Source organism: Petaurus breviceps, unplaced genomic scaffold, assembly GCF_028583685.1.
Source record: "Petaurus breviceps papuanus isolate PSGF00001 unplaced genomic scaffold, PetGlider_PUasm1.0 91133, whole genome shotgun sequence".
Lineage (NCBI taxonomy): Eukaryota > Metazoa > Chordata > Mammalia > Diprotodontia > Petauridae > Petaurus > Petaurus breviceps.
The window spans coordinates 12,151,085-12,175,051 of NW_027187419.1; the positions used below are offsets into that span (position 1 = coordinate 12,151,085).

At 35.4% G+C, this 23,967-nt stretch overlaps 1 protein-coding gene across 1 annotated transcript in view; it reads right to left on the bottom strand.

Moving 5' to 3' along the window:
* Nucleotides 1–23,967, bottom strand: part of DDX10 (DEAD-box helicase 10) — a 369,841-nt gene that overhangs the window by 326,331 nt on the left and 19,543 nt on the right. The window contains exons 2-9 of the mRNA XM_069080286.1: nt 21,907–21,967; nt 20,928–21,058; nt 17,922–18,080; nt 15,897–16,017; nt 15,402–15,591; nt 5,745–5,871; nt 4,490–4,652; nt 1,242–1,326 (exon numbers count right to left, since the gene is read on the bottom strand). Of these exons, the coding sequence (XP_068936387.1) occupies nt 1,242–1,326; nt 4,490–4,652; nt 5,745–5,871; nt 15,402–15,591; nt 15,897–16,017; nt 17,922–18,080; nt 20,928–21,058; nt 21,907–21,967 (1,037 nt within the window). The remainder of the gene's footprint in view (nt 1–1,241; nt 1,327–4,489; nt 4,653–5,744; nt 5,872–15,401; nt 15,592–15,896; nt 16,018–17,921; nt 18,081–20,927; nt 21,059–21,906; nt 21,968–23,967) is intronic.

The following is a 23,967-nucleotide window of genomic DNA, read 5'->3' on the forward strand; positions in this document are numbered from 1 at the left end:
AGAACTAAAGAGTCAAAATTGGGGATTCATGACCTAAGGAACCTACATTACATAAAAGTAGTTTGAAATCCATTCAAAGGATATCCAATATTCCCATTTCTAGATGAAACGGAGTGGAACAAATGTTTTAAAAGAATACAATCTAATCCTAAAAAAATTTCAAGTTTTCTCCAACCACTGAAAACATATACATGAAGTAAAAACCTAAAGACACTCAGATGCTAATTTTTAAAAATGACAGACATTTAAGCCATAAAAACAAGAACTGTAGGATAGGAGATACCTTCAAAACTATTTCATAGCAAAAGCAAGGAAAATTCAAAATTCAAATAATGCAGGCAAATAAAGAAAACAAATAGGAGGGGGAAGATGTTTTGGCAACCAAGGGAATCTTTAAAATATCTTTTAAAAAAATATTTAGCTATAAAATTCTATTGTATCATTTTCAAAGCACCCTAATATCCTTTATAAGTATTCACTTATAATTAGTTTGCTCATTACAAATCATTTATGTCTACTCATTAAAACAGAAACACTACAGACTTCTATCAAACTACATTTTGTTAGTTTACACATATATCAATATAGTATATTTTTAAGTGAATACACTTTTCATTTAGACCTTTCACTAAATCAGAACAGCATTTCCTTGAGTTAAGCCAAATTACTTAATATTGTTGTTCTCCATGAACCTCAGCAATAGACCCTGGGCTAGAAGAACTTTCTATTCTGATGAAGAGGGAGAGGGAAGAGAGAGAACAGGGAAGGAAGGTGGATCTGTAACTTGATTCTACAGGTTACAGAATTCCTAGCATCTCTACTATTTCCATTAAAGGCTAAAAAGAGAAAACAAAAACTTATACTCATATATCTACTTATCAGGCTCTCTGATAAAAGGTTTAGAGATAGGAATGAGTTAAAATGCTTTAATTATTTTGCTTTCATTGATAACTTCCTACTCCCCAAACAAAACTGATAACCAATCCTTAGCTATAATGACTTCCAATAGCTTTTAAGCTATGATAGAATTTAGAGGTAGGAGAGAACTTGGAGAATAGCAACTTGTACAACACAATGCCAAACTAGTGAGTATTGGTATAGTATCTGGTTTCCGCCACTTAATTTGGTTGCAGGTTTTTGGCTAGTCTTTTGGGGATATTCAGAAAGCGGGAGTGACTAACAGCATTTCTTTTATTTTCTAAGTTGATAAACAGCAGAAAAGAACTGAGATGAATACCCACCTGGCTGTTCTGCCTGCTCTGTGGATATAGGTGTTGGCATCCTCTGGACAATCAAATTGAAGTACCCAATTCACAGCTGGAAAATCTGTACAAGAATAAATTTCAAATTTTTAAAAATCTCTTTTAAAATTGGCCGCTCAACACTATTTTTAGTTAATACTGTGACTGCTGATGAGGGCTCTCAGTCATATCATCCAAATGACGGGCGTCATCTGCGAACAAGATTAAAAATAAAATTAATTCCAAACACTAGTAGATAATTACAGTTCTCCCTTTCATCGAGGTGAACTAAAATTAACATCATCAACAATTCCTAAATAATAACAGTGCTTTGAACAGAAGATAATTTTACATGACATAAGATGGATAAAGACCTCCTCTAGATAATAAAATTCCCTTATATTTAATGATGAAAATGAACAGGATGTGACCCACTTCTTAGAGACACCCAATGAGCAATAAGATAAGCTTCGAATTTGCATATAGTCCCAACAGTTAACAATCTACACTCAGGTTTTGCCTCACCTTTCTGCAACTAGGATTAACAAGTAAAAGAGCATATTTCTGGCTGCTGAGCTACTGGAGATCTACTTGTGACAATGTAAAGTAGGCTTCCTTCAACAGCTTATGAATTTTCACTTTAAAACTTTTGGATCAATTCTTATCCCAGGGATGGACTAACTAGAAGATAGTGTACAATGAAGGGCCTTACATAAATCATAATTATCTCTAAACCTTGTAATCCATTCCAAAGAATAAAACATAATTTTGAATAAATGAACATTAACTAAGAAAAATGAGACTGCTGTAAAAGAGTAAAGAAAGGAGGTCACTGGCCAAAAATCAGAAGGAATTACACTTCATTAGTCTGAACTCAGCTGTTCTATTCTTCGTTACCCTAGAAATGAGACAGAAATTGATTTTTCATGTAGAATCAGTTTTCATCCTAAGATTCAAAAAGCAAATCAAACAAGTATTTTAATTGATCAGGCACTCAGTCCTATCCTAGAAGCTATAGAGACTATTGAAGTACCCTGATCTGAAAACTTAGCATTTAATTCAGGAGACAAAATTAAAATATATGAAATAGTAAACAATGAGACAGTACATAACTAAGTAGTAAATCGTGTGGAACACTTTTACAAGTTGTACAACATCTTCTGGGAAAGTGGCAATGAATACTCTAAAGAAACAATCATGGATACACATTTTTTCTTTAAAAATTATCAAAAAGATAGTATTAAAATAGGATCAGAGAATCAGACTAGATGGAAGGGATTCTAGAGATTATTTAATTCTACCCTCTTCATGAAGTATGAATTCCCTCTAAAACATCTGCAATAAACCTTAGCCTAATTTCTCCAATTATGGAGAACTTAGCTTTCAATGACAAAGAAATTCCCCCCAAAGAGAGTCCTGTTATGCTTTTGAATAGCTCAATTACAAAGTTCTTCTTTGTCAAAACTCTAAACACATAAATAATCCTTTAAATCATTGAAGACAGTAAACAAGTTCCAGTCTAAATCCTCTCTTCAAGCTTAACAGACTCGATCCTTTCAATCATCACTAATGACATATTTTCAAGCTCCGCACCTCACCATAACCTTCTCTGAACATATTCCAGTTTATCAGTTCCCTCAAACTACAGGGACAGAACTGTAGAAACATTCTAATATACAGGTCAAACTTTAGTCAACCCCAACCACCCTACAGAGCAAGACATAATGATTATATTTATATATAATATACAATATACACTGTATTTTGAGTAAGAGAACCCTAAATTCAAATGCAAGCATGTGAATTTACAGTAAGTAAGTAGGGTAGGCCACAATCTTTCTGGGCCTCGGTTTCCACATCTGCAAAATGAAGAGGTTGGAGCAGATGACCACTAGGCAGGTTTCTTACAGAGGGAAATCCTATGTAGAGGTTGGGCTGAGTGACTGCAGAGGGACTTACCTACTCTCAAATTTGGTGATTAAATGATCTCTATTAAATGATGTCTAGCTCTAACTATGGCAGCTAGGTGGTACATTGGATAAAGTGCCAGGACTGAAGTTGGAAAGACCTGAGTTCAAATCTGGCCTCAGACACCTACGAGCTGTGTGACTCTGGGCAAGTCACTTAACCTTATTTGCCTCAATTTCCTCACCTGTAAAATGAGCTGAAGAAAATGGCAAATCACTCCAGTATCTTTGCCAAGAAAACCCCAAATAGAGTCACAAAGAGTCAGACATGATTGAAAAATGATTAATTAACAGCACTAACCATCTATCTAAATCTGGATCTGGAATAAGGGAAAGATTTGAGTAAAGAATATAGCCCTCTAAGAAGGAAAAATAGTTGTCACAAAATTAATGCAATAGAGTCCATAGGTTTTATTGCAAGAAGAGTATGTAACTCAAAAACTTTTCTTTTACTGGACACTTAACAGATACCTATCTTCTTATCTGGTTTCTAAACTACAAGAGATTAGAAGGGCTTAGAAGGCAACCCACTAATACTGACAACTGAAAAGCTAGCAAAAAGAGAGGACAAAAAACAACTATAAAAAGCAGTTACAGAATCATTTAGTATGAACAGAATCAAATACTTCAATAGTGATACTAGCAAAATTTTTGTTGCACAGCCCTGAGTACACTTGTGTACTCTATTATAATACAATAACAGATGCTTGTCATAACTACCCAGAGTCATTGTTAAAAAAGGTTAAATAAAGACTCTGTAAACCATATGGTATTATATAAATGTAAGCTAGTATTTAGAGGCAATGTGGGAGAGCAAAGAGAACTCTGAACTAATAAGAACTCTGCTACAAACTCATTACATGTCTTCAGACAAGTCATTTGACCTCTTTCAATCTCAGTTTCTTCATACAATGAGGAAAGTTAATTAAACCAAGAGGTGGTAAACTATGGGCTGGATTTGGCCTTCAGAGTTTGCTGTAGTTTGCTGACCTTTCAGTTAAGCTAAATTATCACATCAATACTAAGATCTAACAGTCAACCTAGTACTGCACAGCACCTGAAGAAGTAAAAGACATGTAAAGAAGCAAAAAAAAAAAAAAAAAACGACAGAAGACGCAGATCTTATTTACCCAAGTTATGTTTCCTGTAAAATCATAGGACAGAAAAGTCATTCCAGTTCAGTTCCCTACTCATTTGAATTCTGGCTAGCTTTTTGTAAGTAAGCAATTAAAACTGTAATTTACTATGATTACAGACCCCTTTCCAAGAAAGGCTACCTACCTAGCCCCCTTGCTGCAATGTCAGTAGCAAAGAGCACTGCATATTTCTTGCGGACGAAGTCATTATAGACTTCCATTCTTCTCATCTGCTGCTGTTTGCCATGGAGAGCAAGGATAGAAATACCTGGTCGTAGCCTGCAGAGGACTCGGAACAGATACTGAACCTATAAATGGATTAAAGAGCAAACTTAGCACTTCTGGAAAGCAACTATAAAGGAGGAAGAGGAATACGAGCTCAGAACTCTACCTAATCTTAAGTATAATCAATTTCATAATCACTGAAACTTCAAACTCACTAACTTAAATAGAAATCAGTACAAAAATAACAATGGAAATAAAGAAAAGGCCTCTTCCCATTTCCTTTGAATGTTCCAGCTATATAAGCATAGTAAAAACCAACAAAGAAAACCTTTAAGACTTTTCCAGGGACCACCTCCTAAAAATTAGAAAATGGGAAATAGGAATAGCCATAGGAAACTGAAACAGGTCCTAAAAATCTAAATGTATCTATATGTTAAAATTGTATGAGGCAGCATTGCTGGAACCCTAAATATCAACATGGAATTAGCAGACCTTTCTCCTTGGAAATTTCAAGTTCTTTGCCCACCATTGCACAAGTATGCGACATTATGAAGAGAGCTAGATGCTCTCTGCTGCTTAGAATAAAAGTGCCTCACTCTAGGTCACATAGTAGGAACAAAAGTAGAATTAATTCCTTCTTTTAGATTAGGATGACTCACTTAAAATTTAAAGGTAACTGTTAAATACTCAAACTCACAAGAGCATTGGTATAAAGCTTGTATACAACTCTTCCCCCAGGGTCATGTTTTTTCATAATGCTAAGTTAGCCAAAATATACTAAGTTCAAATTAACCGTAGGGCACTGAGGTTGGTGGAGAAAAACTTGGAGGGCTGACTCAGATAGCAAATAATTATAACTAATATTTTGTGGAAATTAAGTTTCTTAAAAAGCTTTCACTTTTATTACTTTATTTACATTATGGTATACTACAAAGAACAGTGACAAATCCGAAGACCCTGAAGGGTTCCTCCTATAAAACTTACTAATCATATGACCTCAAACAAGACAAATCCCACTAAGATATTACCACCACTAGTTTAATAAAGAGGAAGCTGAGACAAAAATCCCCACAACTATACCCCCTAAATGAAATGTTGAAACAGCTTTGGCTCTTCAAATATAGAAAGAAAACAACAAAGATTGACTATACAGGGGAAAAAAAGGGAAAGAGTACCTCTTTACAACTGGCAAAGAACACAATACTCTTCTTTTTCAGATGGCTCCTCAGGAAGGAATAAAGCACATTGACTTTTTGGTGCAGCTCACAAATGATATAGTTCTGGTTCAAAGTGGCTGGAGTACTGACAGAATTAAGGGAAAAAATTCAATTAACAGCTCTCATAGAATAAACATAAAAATCTAGACCTAAGGAACAATCTTTATTCCACTGCAATAGCTCTTTAGCATCTTAAATAAAATCCTAAAAGAAATATTTCTTTGTTCCTCACCCCTGGTTTCTAAAGATTAGTTTTTTCCTAAGCAATAATATGTTCAGAAAATACCCAGAATGCCTCTTTCTTTTAGGGAAGGGGAAAAATTCTTTAAAGTCCAAATTTTAAATACAAATAAATTGGTTTGATAAAAAACAAACTCTGTTCTCAATTCAAAGTGATACTCAAAACCCTTTCACCCCAAAACTATTATGTTTTTCAAGAAATCATTGATAGGACTATTTGTACATATTACAGTATGAAAGGAAACCTCCTGGTGCATTTTTTTGCAATGTGCTTTTTGCTGTACATAGTAGCTTCAAAAGGCTCTAAATTAGTCTTAAATTACTTCATAAACATAGAATGAACAGAAAATGACTATCTACAATGCTTCCCTTAAAAGGTTCTTAAATACAAATTTTGCATGCTGTGTTAACCAGGTTGTTCATAATAAATTCTTTAAAGAAAAAAAATTTAGTATTAACATTAAGCATAATCCCCACAGCATCTATTTATTCAAGCTGCTGCGAGTGAGTAGATTTAAAATCATAGTGTACTAAAAGTCATTATTGTAACTAGCAACTATGTAGGCTGTCCTACAGAAGCTTCTGCCTGGTAAAGCTTTCTTGGAAAGCCATATAAGTAATGAAACACCATGTGACCTTCAGTATCATTTCTGAAGTACTTTACACATCTATTATTTTATTTCACCTTCAGGTATAATACTGCTAGTACCTAACTCTCCATTATTAGGGTGACAAGGGATCATACAAACAATTAAAATACAACAATAATACCAAAATCTTCCACATTTCAACCATCTTCCAAACTAAAACTTTTTGAGAACTTCTAATAATCAATCAATCCTCCAACATTTATTAAGCATATATGTTAGCACTGCAGATATACAGACAAGTAGCAAGAAAGACTGATTAGGGTCTCCCCTTTTCTCCTCTCTTTAACTACCATCTGGTAGAAACACAAATGGGTTTTCAAATGGCCAAAGAGGAAGCAACAAGGAGAAAAGAGAGGTAAAGGAGCCCAAATGACCACACACAAAAATCAAGATAACCGACCTTAAAATTCCAAAGGCTCTCTCCTAACAAAGCATTACAAAATATGTTACAGGTTAAGGAATGAAAGTAGGGGGAGACCTCAGACCTTGAAACATTAAGGACCAATGAGGTCCAGGGCACCACCTGGAGTTGGAGAAGACAAAGACCCTAGGACACCAAGAAGCTGCTTCGTAGTAGGCTGCCAACAGGGCAAGGAATAGGGTGGGAATAAGCCAAAGAATCTGGGAAATGGGTTCTTTGGATTTTAACTAATTATTCCTGCTTAAATAGGTGTTAAGGACCACTGGTTCTATTGAAGATAATGATATAATACCTACAATACTGCCAGCATGCTCTAAATTACTTACTAAATTTTGGTAACATGAGGCAAAGTCCCAGTAACCTTGTTCTAGATTTGTTTCTGCTTACAAATAAGGGGGAAAGTTTGTTCACTAATTAATTGAAAAAAATTTTTCTGATCATCTACTAAAGAAGAAGAGTATGAGCCAAATCTATCTTGCAGCCTCCAGCACCCGTCAAACCTCTTCTGAAGCAATTTGCAAATCGCAGGGTTCAACACAGAAAAGTCAAGTTGGACCTAAAGGCAAAAGAAGTACATGGATATTCTTAAGGTGAATTATTCATTTCTAAATTCAAGCCTTTAAAGGCCTGATCATTGAGAACATTTCCAATCAGCACCAAGCAGTGTACTGAAGGGTAGGAGAAGGACCTATGAGAGTAATGGCAGGAGAAGAAAAAGGAATGGTGCACTCCTTAGGATCTCTAAGGGTCTATATGAACCCAAAAATCATAAGATATAAACTAAAATAGAAGAACCATGTGGAGCAAATGAAAGAGTTCCTCCAAGACAGAATACTCAGGACCAGGATACTTTGTGGGGTGCTCAGGGCATAGTCTCAAGTCAGTGGTTCTTTAAATTCTTATAGTAATGTACCACCACTTTCAGCAAAATTTCCACAGTGCTAGAAGTTACAGATGTTAAATGACTTTTTTAAATGTCTATTATTAGTGGTAACAAGCCATAATACAAAGTACTGTTAAGTATATGCAAACATTTTCAGATCAACTTTATTCCAAATTGAAGAAAATCACAAACAACTTCAACAACTAGGGTATGATTGCAATCAAATAGATGTTTTATATAAAGATCAGATTATAAGTCATAATTTCATCTAATATCTTATAAGAAATCTGAACCCTCTCAAAATGGGTGTTATTTTTTGGTATATAAACTCTTCTTTTTTCCCTTTCAGAAAGATCTCCTTTTGGATCTTTTATATTCAAGAGGATCCTATTTTCTGAACCTATACAATTACCTGGTAACAATATTAATGCAGCCATTAATTATTTCAACAAATATTTATTAAAATCCAATTATGTTGCATGCATTTTACTAAGCTCTTAGAAAGTAAAGAAAAAATTAAACAGCCTATCACCAAGAAGCTTACTTTGGTGGAAGGATATGATAGGTCATTTTGTAAAATACTTCACAATATCATTCCCACTGTTTGGGGGAATTATTTCAGCTGGCACAGCTTCACTTTAAAATGCTCAAAGTTTTGTTTTCAAATTTGTTGTACATTTTGTTGTACATTTGTTTTACATCTGCAATATTGTGGGAGCTGTAGAATTCTTTTTTTGTAAATATGATAATAGAGTATCTCTGTAAACAGAATCAAAATTGGAGTGAATTACTATAATTATTGAGGATTTGATACTTGAACTAGTTTCTTCTAGATGTTTCACTATCAAAGTCACAGTCATTGATGCTTCTAATTTCTTGTTTCTTCAATCTTTCTGATTTTATTCAATTATCCACAATACTGCAATGAATCTATGATCTCACTGATTATCAGTACTCAATCAATAAACATTCATTAAGCACCTACTATGTGTCAGGCACCAGGCTAAGTGTTAAGGATACAAAAAAAAGCCAAAGACAGTCATGGGAACTCCTTTCTTTTTTTTTTTTTTGTCTTTTCAAGGGCAATTGGGGTTAAGTAACTTGCCCAAGGTTACATGGCTAGTTTTTTTGTGTGGGTGTTAAGTGTCTGAGGCCAGAACCAAACTCAGGTCCATCTGACTCCAGGGCCAGCGTTTTACTCACTATGCCACCTAGCCGCCCCATGGGAACTCCTTCTGACGGTGCAGATCACATGCCCCACCAACACTTTCTGACCCTGGGAAATTTTTGTCTTCCAAAAATGATTTATCTAGAATTATGGAGAGCTCCCTTTAGGGAGTTTTTTGTTTGGTTTTTTGCTTTTTGGAGGGGGGAAGGTAGGCAATTGGGGTTAAGTGACTTGCCTAAGGTCACATGGCTAGTTTTTTATGTTAAGTGTCTGAGGCCAGATTTTAACTCAGGTCCTTCTGACTTCACTGTGCCACCTAGCCACCCCTAGGTCTTTTAATATTCCTGAGGAAATGGTGCAACCCTCAAGATAATCTTAAATCTGTTAACTTTTACTCCAGCTAAATAACACCTCCTTTTCCAAACATACTTTATTTAGTCTGTCCCAAACTATCTACTGAAGGGAAGGGGAAATCATCTCTTTTCTTACCATCCCACCCATGGTATCCTAATTCTAGACAATTAACTATAATAATGCATGACTGAATTTAAAGCACTTATAATTGTCTCTTGGTAATCTCCATAGAGGCAAAAACAGTATTTATTCATCTTTTTACTGCCTGCTGTACCAAGCACAGACTCTCATTCACTTAATACCGTGTTTCCCCGATAATAAGACACTGTCTTATTAAATTTTTTGGACAGAAAAACACCAGAGGGCTTATTTTCAGGGGAGGGCTTATTTTAATGAACATTGACAGCAATTTTAATAAACAGGTAAATGTGAACAAAAAAATGTACCTTTATTCAATAATGAATTCAATAAAGAACAGGATGACATGCTCACTGCTGAAGCTCTGATTGGATGCAGCTCGGAGCGCGACGTGCGTTTCACCTGGGGGGGAGGGGACGGTGCATACAGAGAGTACCGTAATGTAGCGTGTAGCACAGGGTATCACCTTCACTACAGTAGCAATCTCAATAGGGCTTATTTTCGGGGGAGGGCTTATTTTAGAGGAATCTTACACAGTAAGGGGAGGGCTTATTTTCAGGATAGGTCTTATTATCGGGGAAACACAGTATGTACAAGGCAATACAGAGTAGATACTCAGATGATGAGCAATAAAATGATGAATTTAGTTTGGGCCAGGAGGTTACAAATAGAAGCCTACTTGAGATTCCTGGGCCTCCAGAGAAAGCTGGAGCTGACTCCAAGGACAAAAGAGAAGAAAGTGACAAGAAATAAGATGTGCACTTAACAACACGAATATAATAATGCCATCACAGGACTCTTAAAGTATATCCAAAATCACAAAGAGATTGTGGTGAAGTGAGAGCTAACAAAGAAAAACTTGTATAAATGAATGCAAGGCTGGATCCTCATAGAACCACAAAAGGGTCTGCTTTGTGTGTTCCACTAGAAACCAGGTAGCTGTATGCTGAAACAAGAGCTGACATTAAGTCATCAGACCTGGTGCTCCCCAAGCTTCTGTCTTTGATTTCCTGCTCTTCTTACTACACTCTCTGCCATGATCATTTCAATTATTTACTACACTCTCTGCCATGATCATTTCAATTATTCTTAGAACTTCAACTCTCATCTCTATACAGGATGAGTCATAAATCTGTAACTCTAGCCCTGATCTATTTCTATCTAGATAGCACCTAGAATCCAATAATTCCAAAATCAAGCTTATCATCTATTGTTTTATTATGTTTCCAGCAATGCTTATCCTCATGATTACTTTTTATTTTTTCCCATTGGTACAAAGGGTACAACCTTTTTCCCAAACACTCATATTCAAAACTTTGATATTCTTTCATTTTTGTCTTCTTCTTGCCCTCACATCTATTTCTTAGCTCTTGTCAAATCCTATCTCAATACTTTTCCTATTATCTCTCTCTATATTCCCAATGCTACTCCTCTAGTACAATTATCACTCACCTGGACTGTAATCTCCTAAACATACCCCTACCTCAATATTGTCCTCTCCTTTCCAATCAATTCCCCACAGAATTGACAGATTTGATTTCTATAAGAAAAGTCAATGATGCGATTCTTCTGCTAAAAGGCTTTTAATGGTTCCTACCTACCAAATAAAATTCTAGCTCCTTGGCCTGGCCCTCCACAATCTGGCAGTGAGGATATTTAGCAAAGACAAGAGATAACAATTATCTTGCCTTAGAATCATCAGATTCATGGATGTTGGATGTTCGTTAGGAAGGATCTCAAAGACAGCACACTCTGTTCACCACAGAGGACAGAACTAAAGGTAAGAGTAAGAAGTTACAGATAGGTACATTTAGGTTTAGCATAATGAAAAGCTTCCTAAAAATTGGAGACATCCAAAAAGTAGAATGGATTATCTCAAGAGGTATTAATTCGCCCATCACTGAGAGAATCACACTTCATACAAAGGCTGAACGACCACTCAATAGGGATGCTATAAAGATTTTTGTTCACAGAAGGTCTGAACTAAATGGCTTCTGAGTTGTCTTATACCTATACTTTTCCAGGCTCTCCTCCATATAGGCTAAATTCCAAGCAAACTACTCAACATCCCCTGTACAACCTGGATTATTCTATTACACTTCAATGCTCTACTCACATTGCTCCTCTAAAAATGGAAAGCACTTTACCTCAAGCTCTGTCTCTTAAAATCCTATGTATCTTTTCAGACTCAACATAAAGGCCATATCTATGAAGTCTTTATTGGTCTCTCCCTTCCATCAAATCAGTAAGAATTCCTCTCCACTCAGACAACATATAGCATTTGGTTTATACCACTTTGTGCATCTTACACTGCAGAGAAGTATTTATATATTATACTTCTTCCTATGCCATGGGAACTCCATGAAGGCAGAGACCATATCTCATTTAACCTTCACATATTCCCAAATATCTAGAACAGTAAGGTACTTAACAACTTCTTTAAATTAAAGTTGAGTGCCAGGCTCTTTCATTCACTAGCTGTGTTAACTTGGGCAAGTCAGTAAACCACTATGACCCTCAGTTTTCTTATTAGTAAAATGGGAATAATAATGTCTATACTACCTTCTCCACAAGACTGGGAATGAGAACATCCACACAAAATTTTAAAGCACTATACAAAAATGTGAGCTAATTACTATTAGCAAATTCATGGCTAAATTCAATAAATGTTAAACCAACAGAAAAGATCACAGAAATTAACCCAAAAGAATCATATTTTGCTCTAAAATTCATTGCTATAGACTCAAAGTTGATAAAAGAGTAAAATAAAAATCCTCAAAAGAACCTCAGACTTTAACTTGGAAGCAACTAAAAAAAATTTTTTTTAAACCTATTTTTCCTTTTTGTGGGTATTCAGTCATTTCAGTCATGTTCAACTCTTCATGACCCCATCTGGGATTTTCTTAGAAAAGATACTGGAGTAGTTTAACATTTCCTTCTCCAACTAATTTTACAGATGAGGAAACTGAGACAAACAGGGTTAAGTGACTTGTCCAGGATCACACAGCTACTAAGTGTCTGAGATCAAATCTGAACTCACAAAGAGCAGTCTTCCTGATGCCAGGCCTGTGTAATGGTAATGGGAATTTGAAGATGTTCCCTGCTTCTTGTATTGGCAAGCTAAAAGGTACTTAGCACTTAGTTTCAAGTTCATAATTGCATCAAGTATTTTGAAGACCCAGAATTTGTAAATCCCACAGTGGGATGAACTTACTGATGTAACAGGCAGGGGTGGGGCTGGGAGGAGGTAATACCATATATAAGGAAAAGGCCATGGTCAGAGAGGTCAGAACTTCTGGAAGCAAGCATAATGTAGGCAGAGCAGCTACTGCTGTTGAGAGACAGAGAGAGAGAGAGACAGACAGACAGAGACAGAGAGGGGGGCGAGGTGGAGAGAGAGAGAGAGAGAGAGAGAGAGAGAGAGAGAAAGAGAGGGAGAGAGATGAGAGGAGAACTGGGAGGAGGCATGGCTGTGCTGTCAGTACTTTGTCTGTCTGTTTTGATGTTACTATGTCAGATATATCTCCTGAGAGAGGATGGTGCTGTTGTTACAAAAGCCCTGGGACCTTGCTGCTGGTTCAGAAGCCCTGAAAGAGGATTTTCTTGTTGTATGTTTACAGAAATCCTGGAAGAGGATCTTGCTGACAGAGGTCCTGGGACTATACTAATGATTTTTGCTAATTCCTCAGACCTTGTTGTTGGGTCTATGTTGATTTTACAGGCAGAAAGGCAATTGATGAGGATGCCAGCAATGTGCATGAATGTTATTGTGGCTTTCTTAAGCTTTGTCTTCCCAGGAACAGAAACTGAAGGACTTAAGATGGACCAGACACTGTGAGCTTCAGTACAGAACAGGAACTGCACAAGAAGTTGGACAAAGAACTGAGAGCTGTCTACCTTTGAAGCCAGATGGCAGTTACATAGTTTCGGGCAGGAGCTGGGACCATGGAAGAGGAACCATGGAAGCTGAGAGCCTGCCTCAAGTCAAGATGAAAAGACCTCTCCTTGGGTATTTAATGCAAACTGAGAAGATCATGATTTACTAGGGGTGGAGCACTTTTGACCTTCGTACTTTGATGATTGAGTTCAGGATTTACTAATTAAGGATGACTGGAAACTAATCTCCAATTAAGAGGAAAGAAGACTTTTTTGATTGAAGAGATTAAGACAATGTGACCTAGGGGTAGATTCCGTGATTGACTAAATGAATGCACTTTGTTTAAAACTATGCAACCACTTTGGTGAAAACTATATGGTCATTTTAGTGATAAGTTGTTATACTATAACATTATGAATGCTGTGCTTTGATTTTCTGGGAATGTTTTGCCTTAGTTTGTTACTGAATAGAGAGTTCACTATACTGTGTAATCTTGAAAGCTGTTCACAGCAGCAGTCCTCTGGAAAGCTGCTCATGCTTGGCTTTACAGCCTGGCACTCTATCCACTGTGCCACCTAGTTGCCCTGCTTTTCCCTTAAACAGTACAATACAAGTATAGTCTGTACTAAATGGTGACTGGCCCAAAGGACTATGATTCTAGAATAAGCATTCGTCCAAGTTCAATTTCTCGATCAAGAAAAAATGAAACTAAAAGGTTCCCCAACCACTACAGAAAACTATAGAAAACATTTAGTTTCATAGATGATACTATTAGACTGTTCAACTATTCAGTTTTTCCTTGAATCAAAAATCTGCCTTTAAAAAAATTACTCTTGGGGTGGCTAGGTGGCGTAGTGAGTAAAGTACCAGCCCCAGCCTCAGGAGGACCCAAGTTTGGTTCAGTTCCAGCCTCAGACAATTAACACCCACACAAAAAAAACCTAGCTGTGTAACCTTGGGCAAGTTACTTAACCCCAACTGCCCTCCAAAAAGCAAAAAAAAAAAATTTACTCTGTCTTCTGATGCCCTAATAAGGAGGTAATAAGGTGCAGTATAAAGAAAGCTGAAGTTGGAGTCTAAAGAAAGGGATTAAAACTGCTCCTGTATGACCTTGGCCAAGTCACTTAGCCTATATGGGCCTCAGTTTCCTCATCTACAAAACAACAATTGTATCTTAGTGCCTAACACATAGGATGTATTTAATAAATAGTATTTTTTTATTCATTCATTCACGCATTCCAGCTCTGACTCTATGATCCAACTATCTTGTTATCACATATCAACAGAACTTCTACTCACCTAAAGCATGAGCACAAACACAACCCAAATCCAGATTTCTAATTTTGAGAGTGAAGTTTTTACTCCCTTCATATATACACTTGTATGTTCACATGGAGAAAAACAAGAACTCTATTCAAAGATGCTTTATGAGAAAAGATGCTACTTAAATAACCATTCATGCAGCTTTGTATTCAATGGTTTTCCCTAAATCTTAATAATTTTTATTACTATACTAGACCTTGCCCCTCTAATAAAAATAACAAAAATAAAACCAGAAAAACTGTTTTTCCAAAAATAGGGAAGAGAAGATAGGGACTGGCTCTATGCAGGGAACTCCTAGGTAAAGAAAATTCTATTGTTGGCACTTCTCTGTAACTTATAACCAAAGAATTGTTCAAAGTATTGACAGGGTAATAGGCAGTTATATGTCAGAAGCAGAACTTGAACCCAGGTCTCCCTGGCCCCAAGGCCAGCTTTGTATCCACTAAACCACAGCGACACCCTGAGAAAACAACCTTAAGAGAATATGAAATTACCTAGCTGAGAAAAAAAAGGCATGGTCCCTGAGTCAATCACATTATAGACTTAATAGAAATTACTTACCTATATTTTGCCTTTTCATGGACCCAAACATATTCAGGGTCCTTCAAGCTCAGACGTGCAAGGTCCTTCACAGACTTAGTCTGTGTGGCTGAGAAAAGTAAAGTCTGACGTTTTTTGGGAAGGTTTTCTATAATAGCATTCATTGTATCAGCAAAGCCCATGTCTAGGATTCGGTCAGCTTCATCAAGTACTAAAAGGAGAAAATTAAAGATATCACTCAAGCAGAAAAGGAATACAAAATTTCTAATTTGACTTTTTGAAATTTTTTAATTATCTGTTTAATTTCTTGTATTATTTTAGTTAGCGCTCATTTCATATAACTAAAACCAACTATACTGTTCAAGATGGAAAGTCTTAATGACTCGAGTTGTGTACACATTCACAAAACAATAATTTAGAAACTCATTTTAAAGTTTTATTTTAATTCAACAAATATAAACATTTCTACAGTTACAAAGCTATAAAGATTCACAGAATCTAGTTCCTTAGACTCACCCAACATTTGGAGATTGGTTGCATGAAAATATGTTGTTTCATCCATGTGTTGAAGCAGTCGCCCCGGTGTGCAAATAAGTATATTTATTTGGTTGATCCTCTCAGATTCATGTTTCAGATCCTGAAAATAGTTATTTCTTTAAGTTACACATACAATTCAATCAAAGGTGCCTTGTGTTCCACAGTTACAAAAGTAGCTAACAAATGGCATTTTATCATCACAATCTGGATGCTCTAAAAACAAATGCATAATTTCTCCTCTCTTTTCTCTTTCTGTAGTATTTCAGAATTAAATAAACAGAACCAGGAAGACAAATTATTTAACAACTACATTGTCAAGAAAAAGTACCTAAGAAATCTGATCAATGCACTAATTAACCATGATTCCAGGGAACACAGAGGTAATGGACCCAAGATGCAGAGACATATTATTACACATGATACATGTGGGAATATTTTGTTCTGCTTGACTACGCAAATTTATATAACAACGGTTTTGTTTTTGGTTTGGTTGGGTTTGTTGATTTGGGGGGGTTTGGGGGGTTTGTTTCAGGTTTTTTTGCAATGGCAATGGGAGGGAAATAAACAAATGCTTATTAATTGGAAAAAAATTCCATTCCATTTCTGCAGTATTCTCACATGCCTTATCTGAATAAGCACTAAGCCTCTTAATGGATACTAGAATAGTGGTATCAAACTAAAACAGAAATGGATCTCTATGGGCAGCATATTAACTTAGAAAACCACAAATTAATGTTATCTATGTTGTCTTGTATTTTTATTTATTTTGCTAAACATTTACCAATTACATTTTTAATCTGGTTCAGGCCACACTGCATTGTACTCCAGAGTGAACTCCAGAGTTTTGAAGACAGCTTGAATTTGTTGCCTCTGACCTAGGGAACACAAGATCTACCTGTGGTTTTAATTAGATACAAATTTTAGAAGATCAAGCAGATATTCAAAGTCTTGCCCTCCTGTTGTGCCTACTGGAAGAGGCTAAAAACATGAATTAAAACCACTCTCTCAGTGACTGTTGAGGGAGCTCTTAACTATCACTATACTTGTGTGAACTTTTTGCAAACACTTTCATAAAACGGAGATTTGGAGCTTCCAATCTTAAAAATTATCCCCATTCCAAAGTATTAGTCATTTTCGATGGGTGATTTTGATGAGGAGCAAAAAAGAAAAGTTTCTAAATGACTCTCTTTATACTTCTGCATATACACAACCTACGAAAAATAAAAAGACTATAACAAACACTTAGTTATTACAGAGCATAAATAAATTCACAACAAGCACACACAAAAAACCTAGCAAAGTGAACATGCACTAGGGGAGAGAACCAAAATGCAACAATTCCTGCAAATCTCTTCCTTAGATTTGGGCAATAAACAAATTCTCTTTCTTGGCCTTTTTTTGTTTTACACATTAACTTTGTGACACTGTCCAAAAAAAAAAATTTTCCTTTTGCATTTTCCAACAGACTCTTGAAATATTCAAGAAAAGAGGGACTAGAATAGCAATGAGAGTATTATAATAATACTGTACTTCCCTTCATGTATGAAGATAACAATACTGACCCAGTATTTAATGAAGTATGTGTTTAGAATAATTTTTCAGAAATAGGAATGAATCTGCATCGCTCTATCTACATTCTTACCAGGTTCCCAGCATTCCCAGTGGCACACATTTCTAAGGCTGCTATCATCTCTAACCATGGAAAATAGTAAAGCTAACTAGCCTGCCTGAAGATCAAATTCATGCCTTTGACCTCATTACCACATACTATAAACAACTAAGCTAACTAGTCAGAAGATCAATATGTGAAAAATATATAAGGACCAAGACTTATAAGCACATTTACAAAAATCTCATTAATTCTCATTTTACTGGTCTTTTTTGTCTATGCCCCCAGAAATTCTAATTAGTACATAATCAACCTATCCTCACATACATGGGAAATAAATAAGGGACGTGAGCATTTAAGGTTACAGAGTATATAAAGTATATAAAAAGACTGACCTTTCCACCAATGATGAGACCAGCTGAAAAGTCATGGTTCTTGCCCACTTTTCGTAGCACCTCAAAGGTCTGATATGCCAACTCTCTGGTAGGTGATATTATCAAAACACCAAGGCCATCTGTTGATGTCCACTGTAGACGATATAATGCCTCCAAAACCTAAAAAAAGACATTAAATTTAAGTTTTAAAGTAAGAAAAATTTCAACAAATAGGAAAAAAATATATACATCAACACTAAATGTACCAAAATATACTACAATATGACTTATACAAGAGGTATAATATGCAGCCAGCAACACTACTCAATGTGGCTTAACCAGATTAAATGTAATTGGAAAATATTTAAAAAAAAAAATAAATATACAATAAAACATAGATAACATATTTTAAAACTAAGTCAATATGTAGGCCATAGGGATCCTTATGTACAGATCAGTAATCCCTGTTTTAATTAGAGTTTGACACCACTGTAATGCTATATTTCACAATAAATTACAAATATTATTTAAATATAAAAAGTCACAACATAAAAATGGGGAAATTTTCACAACCACAAGGGGAAAATCCCAACAAAAGAAAGTGGTTATAAAAGAGAAAAAAGGAGGTCATTTCAATCATATAAAATTTTAAAGGTCTTAAACAAAATCAATGCTGATAGAATACAAAAAGAAACTGTCACATAAGGAAAAGCCATCACATCTAATATCTTTGATAAAAGCTTGATATCAGATATGTAGAAAATTGAAACCAATATATTGAGTAAGAGTTATACCTCAAAGATAAATGGTCAGTGAGAGAAAAAGAAATTTATAGGAAAAAATGCAAACTTTCAACAAGCACATAAAAATGTTTCAATAATATAAAAAACAATAAATAACAATTAAATAAATAATACAACAAAAATTTTTTTAAATGCAAATCAAAAATATTCCAAGGCTTCACCTCATACCCAGAATATCAGGCAAAACTGACAAAAGCTACAAAAAGTCAGATTAAAGAGGTAGTGGAAAAATAGGCAAACTACTATAAGAGTTGGTTGAGCTATGAAAACTGGTCAAACTGTTCCAAAAAAGCAAGGGGAATGTCAGAAGTGTTTAACTTAACTATTAATACTTTTTGACCTAGAAATTCCTCCTCCTCCTACTACTAAGCATTAAAAATGAAGGGGAAAGGTCCAAAGCACTCTAAATAGAAGTATTTTTTGTGTTAAGAAAACCTGGAAACAAAGTATTCTTCAACAGAGCAATGACTGAACAAACTGGTATATGACGTGAAATAAAGGGTTATTACAATCAAGAATATGAGTAATTCCATTGGAAAATATGTAAAGTAATGCAGAACAAAGTAAGCATAATCTAATAACACATAGCTGGTGGCACAAAATTGCACAGTAGACAGAGTGGTGGACCTGGACTCAGGAAGACATGAGCTCAAATCCTGCCTCAGAAACTTACTAGTCTCTGGGAAGTCACTAAATCTCTTTCTGCCTCAGTGTCCTCATGTGTAAAGTGGGGATAACAATAGGACCTTAACAATTACAAATTAAAGAACTTCCCAGAGTGTTTTGAGGGAAAAATTAGATTCCTGAAAATTGTTTAAAGTCCTATATAAATGCTAGCTATTATTATTATACATGATGACTACAATACCATGCCCTCACCTCCACCAATCCCTCCCCCCCCAAAAAAAAACACTAAAAAGCATCTGAATTCATTATTTTCCACAAACAACCTGGAATTAAGAGAACAGATGAGGAAACATTTCACTTTTCTGTTTAAAGAAAAATGCAAATCACAGGTGAGGAATTTTGCTAAGGCTGTATCACAAGGCTTTAATTTAGTCCCTCCTCTTTTCTCTCTATTATCTTTCTCAGAAATTTCATCACCTACCATGGGTTCAATTATGATCTCTGTTCACATGATTCCTAGAACTATAAAATGGGGGCTCCTGACCTTCAGTCCTGCATCATCAACTACCAATTGATCAAATACAAATTTCAAAAAATAAGCTAAAAAAGTTAACAATGAGCAAAAGATGAAAAGCATATTTTTAAAAAAAACATTCTACTTGATTTAGTTTCTAATGAGATCTTAGCCCAAATATTGCCTTAGCCAAATATAAAGAGAAATTCTAAAGAGGATCTCAGAAGAGGACATGGAAAATGTCTCAATGAGAATTTGGAGTTGGAGAATTAATCTCCAGAGCAACTTTAAAGAATTGTGTCAATTTTAACTTCTACAAAAATGAAATCTGAATTTTTCTTCCCCATGAAAAATCAAACTGATCACAAGACCATCAATTTAGAATAAAAGGGAATGAAGAAGCCATTAAATTCAATCCCTCCATTTTACAAATAAGGAAAATGACGCAGGAAGAAAGTAAATGTATTCTCCAAGGTCAGAGTTAGTTAGTGTCTAAGGTAGGATTTGAACTCAGGTCTTCCTACCTACAAGCCCAAAACTCCATCCACTACACCACAAAAATCACCATAGGTTGATGTTCACTTCAATATAAATATAAGAATATGCATTCTAAGATTTTTTTCCTTAAAAATATGTAGAGCTCTCCATCTGGTCACAAACGGAGGCAATATAAACAAATGTTCTGAAAGCAAGCTAAAAAACTTATAGGTACCAGTTGGGGGAGGAGAAAATTTAAGAAGTCCACTGTGACCTTTTACTTATATCCTTAGTATCACCTTTGAGGCCATTGAAAAAATTTTGAAAATTAAAAAAATTTTCCTCCCCCTGAAAAACAATGAAGGACCAATGACATGTACCTCCCAAATTCTTTCAAACTTCCAAATGACTCAAAATGGAAGCCAAGAGAAGGGAGGAGGAAGGAGGTATACTTCTCAAATATACACCAATTCCTAAAGAATTACAAATAAACAAAAGTTCATACATTTATGATTTTTTTTAAAAAGCTCATCAATTGATTCTACCTCACCTGTTAATGCACAATTCTGGTACATAACCCCAATCATTATAACAAAAAATACTTACAGGGACAAGAAAAGCCAAAGTTTTGCCTGATCCTGTCTTGGCAGCTCCAAGCACATCTTTACCCTGCAAAGCAAGGCCAATGGTCTGTCTCTGTATCTCAGTCACCATCCGATACTGTGCTTCCTGCAAGCCTGAGACATTATGGGGGAAAAAAGTGTTGACATGTTTTAAATAAAACTGTTGCAACTTGGAAAAGCACCAAGGGCTTTTCTGGAATAAAATGCTGTTAGATTTTGATTATTCAGAGGTTCCCCCCGCCTTCTCTTTACTCCTTTATTGCCTCCTAATCCCTGGATAAAAGGGATCCTTCACCTTTTTTGTGTCATGGATCCCCTTGACAATCTGGTAAAGCCCTTTTAAAAATATTTTTAAATGCATATAATAAAATATTTAGGATTACAAAGGAAGCCACGGATATAGAAACTGTTATCAAAATATTAAAAAAAAAAGTTTACTGAAACCAAATTAAAAACCCTGCTCTGAGGGAGAAAAGAGAAGAAAGAATTAAAATTAAAGTCAGTTAATTTTAATTTCTCACTTGCAGTTGTGGTAGATAGAATATGTGGAAATAGTTGGTAGCAAGGAGATTTTAGGATTATATTAATCCCACTGTTCTGTCTGGTCCACAAACAATATAATAGTAATAATAATGACAATAAAAATAACAATAGATAGATATGGACAGATAACATCAATAAACCCTTTAAGTTCTGCAGAGTATATTACATGTTAATTCATTTGATCCATATAACAACCCTGTAAGGAACGTGTTACTCTTATCTTCACTTTATAGATGAGAAAACTAAGGCACATAGAAGTAAAGCGACTTGTCCCAGGATCACATAGCTAATAAATACCTGAGGAAAATTTGAACTCTGGTCTTTCTGATTACAGGTCCAGCATTCTACCCACTGAACAACCCAGTTAAATATAATTAAATAATTCCTTCAGTCTGCCCAAGTTCTGTCAACATACTTACCTTTCAATGTTTTTCTGGACAAGGGGAAATCCGAAAATCGCATAATTTCATTTACATTTATCTGGAAGAAAAAAAAGAGTTGGTATATATTAACATGAAAAAAATTAACATTACCCAGTCTTCTATTCCCCTACCCCTTGTCATCACCACCGACTCAAAAATTGATGCTGGTGAACCTTCTAGCATCCTGACCACAAAGGTCCCCAACTTCAACAACCACCCACTTTGACCCACTTCATCTATACCCCAGCATGGTCACACTTTGAAACTCATTCCACAGGATTTGTATACTTGCTAAGATTCTTAACTCTGAAATCCTCCTTTCTGACCACAGTCTCTAAATCTAAGTTTCCCATTCCCTCAACCTACAACTGAAGCTCAATCTTCTTTATTCTCTCACTCTCTCCCTCACTCTTGCCTTTTTTCTCCCTCCTACACACTGCTACACATACAAAAGGCTAAAGTAGATTTGGCAGAAACACCTTACATATATAAAACCAATTACTCAGTTACACAAGAGTAAATAATATTTACTAAGAGTTCAAATCATCATAGTAAATCATACTAGCAGCCTAGAAGAACTAAAGACAGGGAAAAAAAAGATGGGAAAGGCTATCTCAAATGCATTGCTTGTAAGAGCTGGAAGGGAGTACTGAGATCTTCTCCAACATCTCTCAAAGGTGTCCTCTTCAAATGGCTCCAGACTAGTTCAGTCCTTTGCCACCTTTCACCTGGATTGCTGCAATATGATCCTAGCTGATCTGTCTGCCTCAGTCTCCTTTGGGAAATAATGGGGGGGGAGGAAAAGGGGGGTTCAGCGGGGGAGGAAGGAAACCTAGCAGTACTAGAGCTCAAACTATACTCTATACCAAAAAAGCAGTAATCATCAAAACTATTTAGTACTGGTCACAAAAGAGAAAAGTTGATCAATAAACCAGAATAAGCACACAAGACCCAGAAGCAATCAAACATAGTAGGATTGTGTTTGATAAACCAATGACACAAACTACTGGGAAAACTGAAAATCAGTTTGGCAGAAATTGGGTTTAAAGAAAAATCTCACACCACACACCAAAATAAGTTCCAAGTGGAGAGATGATTCTAGACATAAAAGGCTATATTACAAACAAATTAGACAAGTGAAGGAGATTCTTTGCGTAAGTATGGATAGATGAGGAGTTCTTGACCAAATGAGAAATAATCATAAAACAGGCAGTTTTGATTACATAAAAAATAAGTTTTTGCACAAATTTAATCCATTTAGAATTAAAAGAGAAAAAGTTAATTAAGAAAAATCTTGCAGTACATTTCTCTGATAAAGGTCTAATATTCAAATATATAAAAATAAGAATCATTTCCCAAAAGATATGTACAGGCAGCTTTCAAAAGAAGTTCAACCTACCAAAAATCATATGAAAAACTAAAAATAAGAGAAGTGCAAATTAAAACAGCTCTGAGGTTCTACCTCATACCCATCATATTGGTAAAGAAGAGAAAAAAAGGAATATGGAAATACTGGAGAGGCTTTAGAAGGGGGCAAATACAATAATGCCCTCCTCTTTCTCTTTGGCAAAATTGTGAATTGGCCCAACTATGCCTAAAAATCATTAATTGTGAAAATTTTTTGACCCAGCAATATCACTACTATGAATATGCTTCAAAAAGATCAAAGAAGAAAATGACTCATTTGAACCAAAATATTTAAAGTAGCACTTTTCCATTGTAACAAAGAACTGGAAAACAAAGTGAGTGCCCATCAATTGGGGGAATGGCCAAATCAAATTATGCTACTATATATACTGGAATATGATTGTCCTGTAAGAAATGAAAAGGGGAGAGATGCTGAAAAAACTGAGAAGATTTTTATGAATTATACAAAGTGAAATAAGGAGAACCAAAACAATAACTTATTCAATGACTACAGTAAGAAAAACAAAACCGTGAAAGACTTAAAACTAATTGATGCACTGACCAAACAAAACTTCAGAAAACTGATGATACAGCATACTTTCCACCTCTTGACAGAAAGGTGATGAAGAAGAATTGTCTGTTATATGTATT